Source organism: Heloderma suspectum, chromosome 2 (assembly GCF_057233095.1).
Source record: "Heloderma suspectum isolate Gila_16-S chromosome 2, 16-S_ref, whole genome shotgun sequence".
In the NCBI taxonomy this organism is placed as follows: domain Eukaryota; kingdom Metazoa; phylum Chordata; class Lepidosauria; order Squamata; family Helodermatidae; genus Heloderma; species Heloderma suspectum.
Window position 1 is genome coordinate 335670342 of NC_139459.1, and position 15133 is coordinate 335685474.

The 15133-nt window shown below is 42.2% G+C and overlaps 1 protein-coding gene across 8 annotated transcripts in view; it reads left to right on the forward strand.

Annotated features, from left to right (window-relative positions):
• CFAP20DC (CFAP20 domain containing) overlaps window positions 1-15133 on the forward strand; it is a 271330-nt gene that overhangs the window by 150146 nt on the left and 106051 nt on the right. For all 8 annotated transcript variants that reach the window (XM_084840501.1, XM_084840499.1, XM_084840500.1 and 5 more), the window contains one exon: window positions 6854-7228. In XM_084840501.1, coding sequence (XP_084696627.1) covers window positions 6854-7228 — 375 coding nt within the window. The remainder of the gene's footprint in view (window positions 1-6853; window positions 7229-15133) is intronic.

Genomic DNA, 15133 nt, shown 5'->3' on the forward strand with positions numbered 1-15133 from the left:
ATTTCCAAAGTCAGCCGTGATAGGCTATGTAAATCGTCACGTAGCCTATCATGGGTGACTTTGACAAAAAAAAAAGCGTACGCAAATGGCGGCGGCCCATGGGCGCCGCCATTTGCGTACACGCTTTTTTTTTTCAGTCACCCGTGATAGGCTACGTAACGATTTACGTAGCCTATCACGGCTGCCTTTGGAAATCTAGCTGTGATAGGCTACGTTAATCGTTACATAGCCTATCACAGGGTTTTGTGTTGGGGTTTTTTTACACTTTTTCTTTCGCGGCCGGGGAGACGGGGCGCGTCTCCCCGGCCTGAATTTCGGGGGGAGAAGCGAAGCGCCTCCCCCCCACCGCGAAGCAAAGCTGCGAAAAGGTAAGTGACTTTCGTACATCCCTAGTCCAAACCCAGTCACGCTAAAAAAACATGGCTTGTTAACCACAAACAACCCATGAAGAAAACCCATGGTTTGTTGCTGGATTGTGAACCGTGGGTTGTTCGTGGCTAACAAACCATGGTTTGTTATTGCAGCTGGGGTTAGACAACACAGTAACCCATGTTTCAATAATAGCCCATGGTTCAATGATCTGGTTTGCACATAATGCTAACCCATGGTTTGTCTGGCAGACAAACTGTGGTTTGTTTTCTCAATCCCTGGCTTGTTTCCCTCCACCTTTGCCTGTTCCCTCCCTGTATCCCAAATGCTTTGTGGCACTGTATTACTGGCACGTAGAGTGACTGGGGGTTTTGACCACTTTTGCCCGCCACCTCTGTAGCCTAGCAAAACATCCCATGAACAACCCACCGTTCTGGGTTCAAACGTAATGACAACCCATGGTTTAAACAACCCAGAGATCACAACCCAACAACAAACCATAGGTTTACTTTCTGTCTTGTTCATGGTTAACAAAGCATGGTTTGTTAGAGTGTCTGGGTTCGCACATCACAACAAACCTGAATTCAACAACCCATGGTTAAATAAACCATGGGATACCATTATGTGTGAATCAGGTCAGTGTAGAGAAACATCTTGCTTCTTTCATATCGGCATGAAGTCTACATCCACTCTGATAAAAACTTTAGACCTCCGTAGCCTCTTGCTTCTATGGTCCCCATCCCCAGCTGACTTTACTTCCTTGCCTTTTACATGCTCATCCTTCCTAGAATAAACTTTCTAGTATTGCAGTTAGACATATTCATGTTAAGTGACCTTTTGCAAATTTGTATTAGACCTATTAAATATCACCTTTCAGAGTCTATCTTCTGTAGCTTCTATTCTTTACAAAGGTATTATATATTCAGATTCTAGTTTCAAACTGAAAGTGATGTCCAGTTCCATGTTCTTCAACAGATTTTTCTGCCTGTTTTCTAACTTTCCACTCATTAGCAGACTGAGAGAATTCTGCACTTTCTTAATATGTGTTGTGCTTTAGCCTTGCATGCAAACAGAACTAAGTTGTTCTACAGATCTAGCTCTTTCTGTTGCCTAATGGGGCTAGACAAAAGTGATCCAGTCTTTGCCCACTGTCTCTCTCAGTGGATAGTTAAGACTATTTTGTATTGTTATGGCCGGGTAGCCAGCCAGATGGGTGGCTAATGAATCAATCAGTCAATCAATCAATCAAATAAATAAGTAAGTAAGTTCAGGACAAGCAGTGCTATAGACCTTTCTTTACTCCATTAATCTATTGCTATGTCTGTGGCCTACACCTAAGATATTTCCATAGATAACATCTGCAAAGCAGCAGGTCTATCCTTTTGTGCTGCATTCCACTCCCAACCTGATTGACTACTACAAGATACTAGGAGTTGCTGGTTTAGATAGTTCCATTCTGCACAGAATGCTTTCAGATGGTGTATACCATACTTCTGTCCCTTTTTCCCTCTCTGTGTTTTGCACATAGCAGTAATGCAGTGATCCATTTTGTCATTAGAGGCTATCGCCCATCAGAGCACTCTCGGTGTATTCTGCTGCACTAGCCCAAGGAACAAATTGCTTTCTGACACTGCCACAAAATAAACTTTATATTAGAAAGGGTTCTCATATCACATCAATATTATGGTGGTTGTGACCCTTTCTAAATGTTTTTTCCCCAGATACAGGTCTTCAGTTACCTGGAGACTTTTTGGCTGAGGAGCGAGGTAAAACTGCTTTACCTCACCCTGTCCTCAACTTCATGTGATCCAGATCTAACCAATTTGCTGGTGGGGGTCAGTCATATGATTTGACTTATGTTCTCACTGTATTCCTGAGGCAGCAATTGTTAAATGATCATATGAAAATCTGTGTGATTTATACTCTTATGACTGTGTGCAGCATTGCAGCTCTAATCCTACAAAGTGATTCCCACTCCTGTTCTCATTCACATTTAAATGAATAAGATGTACTTCTCTTCACAAAGCATGTTCACTCTCTGGGTCCTCAACATTAAAGATCTGGATACAAAAGGACTCGGTCCCATCTGCTCCAAAGTGGGTAGCTCTCAGGAATGATCTTTTTAAAATTACAGCTCAGCAAGAGCAATCAGTTTTCTGTATCCAGAAATTATTGTCCAAATACCCATCTGCATGTTCTTTTAAGGAATGTGGTATGGTGATAGAAGAGCCATCTCCTTGGGGAAATCAGTCTCTTCAGTGTACATATGCCATGCTACAGTTAATCAGACATATTTTATTGAAGTTCTTGGCACCGTTGCATGATTGAAGAGGAGTTTTTTGGTGGGTGGGGGGGAAGCAAGTAGGATTCTAAGAAACTGAGCTATATAGAAATTGAAACGGGTATTAGTGGGTAGTGTGGGGATAGAGGTAAAGGTCAGTTAGTTGAAATGTAATATTGCCAATTCTTTTTAGTAATCTTCTAAATTATGTTAGCCTAATGTTAAAGTAGTAGCTTTCACAGTAACTTAAAAGTCGAGGAGTGTGTGTGTGTGTGTGCGCGCGCGCGCTTGTAGAAAATAGAGTTCTGTGTCTTAATGCAATCACTAAGGGAATGAAGGAATATTTGCTACACTCTATAATGAATATATCTTATGTATAAAGATGTAAAGGTTGTGGGGGGAAGGGGTAATGCAGTTCAGAAGAAAAGGTAAATGTTTTCAAATCTTGATGTAGAAAAATTGGAAATTCAGGGGGAAATATGGACAGAAGTCTTGTTTGCTTGCTGCACTTTTAAAACAATTTTTTAAATCAAGGCAACATATAGTCCTCCCACAAACACACATTTTTTCCTCATAGCACCCTATAAGGTAGGTTAAGCTGAGTAATAGTGATTGGCCCACAGAATTGCATTCTTATCTCCCCAGTTCTAATCCAGCACTTTAACCATCTTCATCATCATTTATTTGTACCCCACTTTTCCCTCCAAAAGGAAGCCAAAAGCAGCTTAACAACATCATCATGCATAACAAATACAATAGTATCAAATAAAATATCAAAAGACAACAATATGAAAGAGTATCTGATAATAAAAATACAATAAATCTATAAACAAACTTCCAGTTCAGAACTTAAAACAACAAATCAGTTAATAAATGCAAAGCTCACAAATATATTGATCAAACAAGGGGTTAATAAAATACAACCCATATTTTAATCAAAAATACACACTTATATACCACTCCAGCAAGTGAACTGTTTGAATGTACCATTAAAAGAGACAAATCTACCCTGGAAAATACTAGGCACAACCAATTAACACAATAATTGTACAGAATACAAAGAACTACAATACCCTAAAAACCCCTCATGTCAAATTTGCCCTCTTACCACAGATTAATACAGAAGGAAAGGGAAGCACTATTCTCACGCCAAACACAGCAAATGCCAGAGGCTTCTGGCAGTAGTTGTGACTTGATATCCCAGCCTGCTGCAAACTCAGAAGGCACTAATGACACTTCCTTCAGGTTGGGAAGCAGGCACAATAGTCTCAGCTACTAGGCATGATGTTCCCGGCAGGTCTACTTGAGAGCCAGTTGGTCTCCTCAAGAGTGAAGAGAAAGTCAGAGTGGGGTGTGGGGGATAGATGGCAAAGTCCCTCACTCCACTCTTCTGCTGCCATTGCTGCTCCTCAAACCTCTAATGGTGAAGAGCCACTGTTGGCTCTTGTGATTTCTTTTTCAGCAGTGAAATTAAATTAATTAATAGAAAATGTGAGCCAAACTAGATGTGTCAGGGTCATCATTCACATGCCCACCTCATTTGCCTACAAAGCTGGGAACGCTCAGGAGGAGGCACTGGACTCTCCCACCCCCATGCCTTCCCTCTCCCCAGTCAGTTGCTCCAGGTGGTTTTCTTTGTTCCAGTGTCACTTCCATTATAGGAAAAGTGATTGGAGCACCAGAGTGAGAGGAGTTAAGCACGGTAGTGGGAAGGGTTGAGCATGCTCCTTTTACTGTTAGAGTAAGACCATCACCACCCCATGCACACACTCTGTATTTGAATGGAAACACGTGTCCACCATTGTCACATCCAGTTTGGCCATGAGTTTTTTTTTCTATTTCTGCATGATAATGTTGAGGAGGTATACATGACGTTTCTAATCCAAAAGGGTATGATACTCTGTTCTCAGGGCTCTTAGTACTTTCTCTCCCCCCCCCCCCCCCGGTCACACTTTCTGGCCTTCCCTCCAACCAGCACAATGTTTGGAAATAAATTAAATTGTGTGTGTTTTTCCACCCACTTAATTGGAATTGGTTAAAAGAAACCTAAATGGAACAGTCTGTTTTTGTTTTGCTTAATTTGACTCCCCTAGTTGTAAGCTTCTCAGAGCTTCAGACAATAAGCAATAAAGAGGTAAGGTTATGCAACTGGGATTGCAATCCTAAACACTAGGGAATAATCCTCACTGGACACATTGGACATACTTCTAAATAAACATGCATAGGATTGTGCTGCAAAGGAGCATAGCCTTCTGTTAAGAAAATGCTGTAAGTAAGCATGCTAAAGTTGCATTTTTTACTACAGGTATATATAGTTAAAGGGATTGCAGCTAACCTGTTAATTTGTTTGTAAAGTGCCATGTAAATGTGCAGTAGTTGAGAGTTTATAATAATTAATGACACTTCTTTGCCATTTGGTATACAAATGTTTATCCTTTGATTTTTTAAAAAAGTTAAAACTTCCTGATTTGACTATACACATTGGGAGAGTTTGGGAGTTAATAAACTGAGATGAGGGATGTATGAATTGTGTACCTTCAGTGCCGCTTAACTTCCTCAGTTTGCGGCCAGTGCTCCATTCCACCGTTCACAGGCCCCCAGAATTCTCCTCTTTTTTTCCACTCCGAAAATTATGAAGATAAACCCGTACCAACAACCGTAATTCTGGTGTCCAGCTGTCTCCGTGAGTCTGCATAACTTCCATAAGAATCGCTATTTTTCCTAAATATTTACTTTATATATATATATAATTGAAATCCTCCATCTCCGTTTACTTTCAGCCAAAACGCTTCCTCTTCCTTGGGGCTTCCCAAAAGAAGGCTGTCTTAGGTGTGCCTGAGCGATAAACTATTTGTTTAAAGCAATGCTGTTTTAAAGAAAGAAAAAACCTTTTAAAATGATCATGCCGGTCCTGAAGCGGCATGGTCATTTTAAAAAGGTTTTTTCTTTCTTTAAAACAACGTTGCTTTAAACAAATAGTTTATTGCTCAGGCACACCTAAGACAGCCTTCTTTTGGGAAGCCCCTAGGAAGAGGAAGTGTTTTGGCTGAAAGTAAACGGAGACAGAGGATTTTTGAAAAGAACACCCACAAACAAGGCGGTGAGCACAATTCATTTTTTAAAAAAACTGGCGTATTTATTATCAGAATATACTACACTGTGTTTTTATTTCCGAAAATTTTGCAACTCTTTGCGGACGACGAAAAAAAAAGCCGCATGACTGCTGGCTCCACAGGACCTCATGGTGCCATTCCGCAGAGGATTCCGTGGCATGGACTGAAGGGAATTCAATCTCATTTCAGTCTGTGGCGGAATTCTCTGACATCCCTAGCTGAGATATGAATGAGCCTTTTGTCTGTGCATGCAGCCCCAGGAGTAAGCTGGCAAAGAAATGAGGAACTTTTTAATTAACTATAGTTTCCCCTTTATGCAAACTATGGAAACTATGGTTAGTAGCTTTGGAACAAGCCAGAATATTAAACCACTGCAGATTTAGTAATGTGGCCTGTTCTGAAGCTTTTAACCATAGTTTCCTGGTTTGGAGAAAATTAAAGACACTAATTTGTCTGCTGGCTCAGATGAAGGGAGGGGCGAAGGGGCTGCATGCACAGACAAAAAGCTTGTTCATGTCTTAGCTTATTAAGCTATGATATGATTGCCTAAACACCGTCAATGTCCTAAGAAATAGAAAATCTTAATGCTGTGGTGTTTTAGTTGCTGAGAGCTTTGCTCTTATTATTCCTTAGTACCCCTTAATTAACAAGAGGTACTTTCCCTCACATTCAACATATTTCACCCTCAGAGGAAATCTTTTATCATGAGAATAATTCTGAGACTGAAGTGAATTCTTCGTATCCCAGAATAAATGATTATGTAAACAAGTCTTAACTGTGACATTTGCTCATTGTTATAAATAAGGCTTGAGCTCCATTAACCCTGAATCACTGTTGGATGAGAAAGATACATTCTCTTCATCATTCATTTCATGTTAGGCATTCACAATTTCAATATGTCAGTTGTGACTCTTTGTTTTTTTTAAGTAGCTAAGAAAATTTCTTGAAAAAGATTAATTTAAAACTTCCCCACCATCATGCAAGACAGACAGGATTTATGTGTCATTCCAGGGAGGCTGAAGAACCTATGGTACTGGTGGGTGTATTGATGCTTACGGTAACATTTTATTTTATTTTTCCCTTATCCTAGGATGATAGCTACACTGAACTTACGCAAGAGGCTCAGAATCTTTGCACCAGCTGCTTTATATCAGGATCATCTGAACCTGTTATTTCCAAACAGATTCCCCTCAAAATGACATGCAGGAGTCCTGAAAACTGGGCAAACAAAGGGTATGCAAAACATACCTGTGAGGAAGCATTATCACCAAGTGCAGAAGATTCGGTTGTGATGATGGGAAAGGCAGATAACATTCAAAGAAGCTTGTTACCAGCTTCCTGCTTGTCTCCAACAGGAAGCATACCTGAGCTATGTAAAGAAAGATCTGGTATATCAACTTCCATAAGTAGAAAATCCCTGAAAGAAATACCACAGGAGAATTCAAATCTGATAGTCCAAATTCCTGTAAGTATTCTGGAAGGTTGGGAAAATATTAAGGTTTTCTATATAACTTGTTTGAATAAAGGGGTCATTGCAGGTTCTGTAGCCCTGTATAAACATTTTGCATCTCTTGCTGAGTAACTGGGTAACATTTTTGAATGCATTGGCACAGGATGGGGCAAAGACCAATAATATGAAGCACAAGAAAAGTGCAAGATAAATCCATAATATAAAGATAAATCAAATCAAGGTCAGAAAAAGGTGAGATGAATTGATGGCAAATTAACAGCATTATTGTCCATAGGCTGCATGTGGCCTCTGAGGTACTGTACATCTGGGTGGGGATTATTAAATACAAGTAGCTTGTCCTTAGTTTGTAGGGATACATTTGAAAAAGTTATAACAAAGTTACTGAAGACAGAGAATATAGAGACAAATTTTTGTTTTTTCAAGAAGTAAACTATCATGTTTTTCATCTGTTGTGGTTTGTCAGTCCATGTGTCAAGATTTGTCAAGGGCTGATGTAGGTTTAGAACATTTAGGATAATCAATGTTAAAAAAAACTCAACAACTTTTGAATAAGTGCAATCTGTCCAATTGTAGTTTGACAGTTATTTCCAAGATGACAGTGAAAGAAGAATGTGGGTAGAAGGACTAATGAATACCAATTGGCCAATCATAAATATAGCTTGTAAATCAAGATAAAGTTTCTAATGACTGGGGGGGCGGGGATGTTTGGAAAAAGTTCCCTAGAACAGTTGCAGTTGTTTAGTTTTAAGATGGAGAGATTTATAGATGGAGAGAAAGGTATCTGAGAGTGTTTTGCTTTGCTGTCTTAGTTGGTGTCTACTATGGTCAAAATCAAATCAACAGCCCCAAGATTTGGGGGAACTTTTCCGTACCCTTGAACTGTGATGAATGCAAATGGGATGTCAAGTGGGTGGATATATACCACAATATAGTTTCCTTGTGAGATACTTTGTGAGAAGGAAGAAAAATCCATTCACCATCTGACTGAATGTCACATTCTCGGTTGGGAAGGAATTTCTCTCTAGTTCATAGATTAGGCAGGCCCTGAGAGGATTTTTTGTCATCTTCTGTAGCTCGTGACTTGGCTTACTTGCTTGACCCAGTTGTGGCTATCTACTCTGCAAGCGCTATTATGTAGTACATTTGGTGATTGTGGCTGTGAATTGGAGGGGAGGACCTGGTGACTATCTTGTCCACTGCATGCTTAAGATTCAACATGCAGTGAAAATATTCAAATTCACCCAGCTGTTCACTCATAGCATGTTTTTTTCTCATGTGGCGCTCAGTAATGAACACCATTACCAAATGGATTTGGTTTTTTTATGGGCAGACAATACAATCAGCAGCAGCATGTTGCCCTTTATATGAAATGAGTGCCAGATTACATCATAGTTCTAAATGTATTCTCTCTTTATCTCACTAAGAAAAGGGAAGAGAAAAGACTGGAGTGAATGCACCCAACGCCCTCCCCTCCTATTAAATTTTGCAGCCCTTTCCCAAGTTTGTCTATGATTGACAGCTGCTCATATTTAACATGTACAGAGGGCACTGCACTGTCATGGATAGTCCTTTGGTCTGTTTCAGTGTCTCTTGTTTTTCAGATAGTTGTACTGTTCTGTTTAATTTTCCAGTTGGTTCCATACTGGGTTTCCTGGGGGGTGGGGGGGTAGGAATTAATAATTTCATTACAAATTGTGGTATCTCAAACTTTGAAGGAGAAAGATGGCAAGTTTATTGTAGTTTTACAGACAAACTTTTGAAGCCTGTGAATTACCAATGCAGACTCAGTTTAGAGGGCTGAAATCCTGGTGAGGAAAATTGACACATTTTCAGTAGCAATCTGGCTGCAGGTGAGCTCATAAGATCATTAGTCTTTGCACTTCATAGTGTTGCTACAGCTGTCCAGAAAAATAATAAATGATACGATTGAAGGCTAACAGTAAGGTAGTATCATATACCAAATCCCCAGGCTTTGGGAGGATTGTACTCATGTCCATCAAATTGATTCTTCTTCCTCATGTGGTTTTACTGCCAGCATGTACTCTAGTTACAGCAACAGTTAGTTATGCAAGAACAATTGAGTCCACTGCAAATAAAATGAAATGGGTTTGTGCCTTTCTTAACAGTTAAGGTTTGCCCCCTCAAGTTATATGTTAAATAGTCTGCTATGAATAGGACATTTATAGAGTTTTAAAATGGGATGTCTATTGTGGTGATAGCTGCTTTGAGCTGACAGTTTCTTATGAGACTTTTTGGACAAATGCCTTGCTGTATGGAATATACAGTTTATTGTAATGTCTCCTGACTTTCCAGATCCATTTCTACTTGGCTGGATGTTTTTGATGCAAACAAGCTCAGGCATAAGAGTTCTCACTCTATGGTCATCCCAGGTACCTTCTGCCTGCCTCTAGATCACAGGTAGGCAACCTGATCACAGGTTGACAACTACAACTCCTGTCTGTCCTAGCCAGCATGGCCAATGGTCAGGATTATGAGAGTTGTAGTTCAAAACATTTGGAGAGCACAAGGTTGCCTATGCCTGGTCTAGATCTGTATATACCCTCCTCTCCAGTGGCATGCCTTTATCAGGCATTCAACACGTTTGAAGTCCATAGATGAACTGGTCTTATAGCCAAAGAATCAGTCCACACACATCAGATGGCCAAGGGGTCAGACTAGACAATATCAAGAACAAAGTTTGAGTTGATTGCTGGGGAGCTGAACGCTGAAGCTGGATATGTGAAGTAGAACTCAGGCAATGAATGGAAAGGCAATGAGAACAGCAGGAGGTAGTCCTGGGAGTATATGAAATCCAAAATTCAGAATACAAGACCAGTTTGGGTGGCCTTATGTAAGTCATTCTCCCTCAGCCTTTGTTTCCCATCTCTAAATTATAAGCATAAAACTGTGTGCCTGTAAGAGAAATGAGAAAATTACTTTGAAGTACTTGGCAAGCTAAAACGTTTTATAGAACTTATTATGTGTTGCCAGAAAAGTGTTGCCATGCATCCTCACATGCACATTTGAACTTGTATGTGTAATGATGAATACAGGTCTAAGAGAGCCTTTAAGCAGAAATATGGTATGCACACAGCGGATTGCTGCACTGTGCCAGTGTTCCCCAACCTAGTCCCCTCTAAATACATTGGCCTTCGGTTCCCATCAGCCCCAGCCAGCATGGTCAAGAATGCCGGGAGTTTTAGTCCAAAATATCTGGAAGGCACCAGGTTGGGAAAGGCTGCTTTGTGTTCTTAACCAAAGTGGAGAATAACTACTTCTAAAATTGAGAAATCAGCTCAAACACTCATTAAAGTCCAAAAGCATAGACCTTATTTTTACAAATTTTGTTCTCAACACACACATGCACACATGTTACAGAAGAGAAAAACTGCTTGGTTAGTATACCAACCTCCTAACACAGAGAACAATATACTAGTTCTAATAGGTCTAACTAAGAGATAAAGATGAAGATTAGGGAAATTAGAATTTGGCAAATAAAAACCTAAAGGTGGTTTTTGGTAGGGATGTACGAAACACTTACCTGGCTCCGTTCCGGGGCATCCGCAGTGGGCGGGAGGCGTGCCGTCCCTCCCCCTGGAATCCTCCTCGGCCAGCTCCACTCCACGGCAACTCCACGGAGCCGCCAGCCGGGGCCAGCCGCAGCTGGAGTTCCGGCCACTGCTGGGCTGCTGCGGCCACAAATGGTGGCCGCTACACCATTTGCGTGGCTGCCAAGCTGTGATAGGTTACGTAAATGCTTATGTAGCCTATTACGGCAAACAGCGGGGGCGCGAATGGCGTAGCAGCTGCCATTTGTGCCCCTGCTGTCTGCCGTGATAGGCTACGTAAATATTTACGTAGCCTATCATGAAGAAAGGCAGCCATGCAAATGGCGGCCACTACAACGGCCGCCATTTGTGGCCGCAGCAGCCGGGAGACCAGCCAGAGCCGCCGCATCCACCGCCAGGTATGCTACATCCCGGGGGGATTCCGCGGGGTGGCGGGGGGGGAGGCCGTTCTGCCACGGATTCCGGGGGGGGCAGATTCTTAATAATCCATCCTCACTGGAGTCCATGGTGGAATTCTCTGACATTCCTAGTTTTTGGAAACCAAAACTGTGGTAACATGGCTATGGAAATGGTAGAGCAAGGGGACTGGAAGGCTATGCAGCCAAGAAAGCTCAGTCACTGGTGACAATAGTGGGTTTTGCGGGGTGGAAATGGATGGATTGAGGAGGAAAGGAACAAACAGAGCAGGAGCAGTTTTAATTTCTTGACTTCAGAAGGAAGGAAATGCACAGGCCTTCACTTCTTGGTTGCAAATAGGAAAATGCTATGGGCACAGAATAATTTTGGATTTCTCAGCCTTATTTCCAAACTAAAAAATGAGACATAAGCCTAGAGCCACTTAATCGCTCCTAAATGCCAAATCATTGATAAACAGACAAAAGAATGATCTTGACAATCCAGCACTTGCAGCATCAGGAGACCAAACAAGAGGCCCAGCCACCATTAGAGACCTTGGAGCCACCACAATTTGGTTATAAATAGAATTTGGATGGAGAACCTTGATGTCTCCTTAGAATTCCCAATGAAATCTGGAAATGGCTGCATTCAATATAAAACCCTGTGGTAACCACTTCCCAGTGGTCTATGCTCCCTGAGGGACCAATTCCACCCTTGGATTCGGAACTGACATCTCACACATAGGTCACTGTCCTCTGCAAGTGTCTGAATGGTTGGATGGAGCTGGCAGGTTATGCTGTGTTATGCATGGAACCCAGTTCTGGGCTCAAGAGGCACTTTACCAGGGGATAAAGCTTCTCTGTCTGGGTATACAAAGCAAACAGATCTATCTTAGGCAAATGGGATAGGGAAGCAGGGACCCTGGCCCTGGAAATATGGGGCAGTAGAACACACCGGGAACCCAGGTTATTTTCAGACCTGAGATCTACAAGCGTGAGGGATACCCAAGCTGAAAGAATGTACAACTGCTGCTGAAACTCCAAGGCAGTTTTAGGGTTCAAAACAGCGGGAACCAAGGGCTCAGTGGCTCAGAGGCTGGTCCCAGGGTGGGTCAAAACAGTGAGAACAATAGTTTGGCTCTGGGGAATTAAAAGAAATTTCAGTGAGATTCCTTGTCCCTTGATTGACATCTGGCTAGTTATTCAGGGCCATAGCAGTACAGTAGAAGATAATTAGCTACCAATATTCAAAAACAAAAAGTACCATTAATCTCATCGAGGTGGTATCAGAAGCTGTTGACCTGTCTAGGAGGAAAAAAACAATTCAGGACTGGGACTGCCCATTCAATGGTACTCTTGTGGTTTTGTTGGCTGGGCTGTGGCATTGCAATAAGGCAGGCATTTGCATGTTTCCATAGTATATGAGAGCAACTCCCTTTAATTTAGTCAGTAGGGGAAGCACATGCACACCATGGCTTTGCAGCCTTCCAGAGCCTTGATGACATTCCTGTTGCTTTCCGAGCTGCCTCTTCGGGAACCAAAATTAATTCTTGAGCCAAGGTGTCAGGATAATGCCAATTAAATACGTAGCACACATTGTACATGTCAGAGAGCCAGTACATCTGGAGCTCCTGTGTAAGAGAAGCCACATCTCTGCAATATGTTTTTATGACAAGAGTTGGGGGGTTTTCCAGGGTGGTTATGGGCTGTACCATAAGTCTTGGTCATAGTTGAGCCAGACATCTGAATGGCAGAGAGATATGATTAATGGTACTACCATGGTTCTCTTAACTAAAGTGTAAAGAGCCACACTGCCAGGGGTTCCACAGTCCAATTAGCACAGCCAGAAGAGGAACCTGACAGCGTGGAAGTGCCATGATGTTGCCAGTGGGAGGACAGCAATGGCCCAAGGCACACCTCACCCAACCCCGGCATAAACTCTTGCAGCCCAGAGCAAGGGGAACAATGAAAAGAAGTAGAGCACACCTGAAGGGGAAGGAACAGACAAAAAAGGCAAGTTCCATAATTTACTTGGACTTTCAAAACCCTTTTGGCAAAATTCCTCATCAAAGATTCATGAGCAAACCTAGCTGTCATGGGATAAGAGGAGAGGCCCTCTTATGGACTGGTAACTGGTTAAAGAATAGGAAGCAGAAAGTAGGAATAAATTGACATTACTCACAACGGAGGAATGTAAATAGTGAAATCTCCCAAGAATTTATATTGGAACCATTGTTTTTAACTTACTCTAAAATGATCTGGAGTTGGGCTGAGCAATGAGGTGGGCATGTTTGCTGATGACACCAAATTATTTAGGGTGGTTAAAATAAAAAGGGATTGCAAAGAGCTCCAAAAGGATCTCTCCAACCTGGGAGAATCAATATCAAAATGGCAAATGCAGTTCAATATAAGCCAGTGTAAAGTGATACACATTGGGCAAAAAATCCCAGCACATAGACACTGATAGGATATGAGCTGACAGTGGATAGCTTGATAAAAATGTCAACCCAGTGTGCAGCTGCCATGAAAATAAAGCAATTTCCATGTTATTAGGTCATTAGGAAAGGAATCAAAAGCAAATTGCTAATAGCATAATGCAAAGCTATGGTGCAATGTGCCTCAAAAGGATACTGTAGAGCTGGAAAAGATGCAGAAAGGAGCTGGAGCAACTTCCCTATAAGGAAAGGGTGCAACGTTTGGGGCATTTTAGCCTAGAAAAAAGTAAGGGAAGACATGATACAGGTATATAAAATTATACATGTGTGGAAAAATGATGATGGCAATATGCTGCCTCCAGTATCAGAGGCAGTATATCTCTGTATACCAGTTGCTGGGGAACATGAGTGGAATTTACATGCTACTTGTGGGTTTCCCATAGGCATCTAGTTGGCCGCTGTGGGAACAGAATGATTGACTAGATTGGCCTTTGGTCTGATCCAGCAGGACTCTTCTTTTATTCTTATGTTACTTATACCTCCGCAAGAGGGTACAGGAGACAGAATCCAGGGGTTGTTCCCTCCACCTCAGGGAATCAATTTACCAGTGGTCAGGACACTATCTTTGAGAAGAGGAGAAAGCCATATTGAAATGCATGCCCATTTGAGGAAACCCTGGCAGATGACAGTGGATTTAAGGCAGACTAGAAGCAGCCATTTCCAGGGATGGGCCATAGCTTAGTGGTAGAGTATGTGCCATAGCTTAGTGGTAGAGTATGTGCCATAGCTTAGTGGTAGAGTATGTGCTTTGTATTCAGAGGTTCCCATATTCAGTCACCGGCATCTCCAGGTAGGGTTGCAAAAGGATCTTTCCTTAGACCCTGGAGAGTCACTGCCAGTCAGTGTCAACAATACTGAGCTAGATGAGTCAGTGGTCTGACTCTGTATGCAGCAGCTTCATATGTTCCATATATATGTTCTAGTAATTTTTAAAGGGAAAGCAACTCCTTTTGATAGGGATGGAATTTAAGAAATGTCAGGAGCCAATGATGAGGTGAGTCCTCATTTGTCCCTACTCTAGGCCGCAGTAAATGGGTCCTACCTCCTGAAATCCACCTGTAGAAACTAGGGATGTACGAAAGTCACTTACCTTTTCAAAGGGTGACATTCGCGGTGGGGGGGAGGCGCTCTGTCTCTCCCCCCGAAATTCTCTCCAGCCGGCTCCACTCCATGGCAATTCTGCGGAGCAGCCGGCCAGGGCTGCCCGCAGCCGGACATCCGGCCGCTGGGCAGCCTGCAGGGACGCAAATGGCGGCTGCCGCCATTTGCGTCCCTGTATTTTGCCATGATAGGCTACGTAAATATTTACATAGCCTATCACAGCCCCCCAAAAAAGGGAACGTAAATGGCGGCCGCCGTAGCCGCCACCATTTGCATTGGCTGGGGGGGGGGTTTGCTATGATAGGCTATGTAAATATCTACGTAGCCTATTACGGCAAA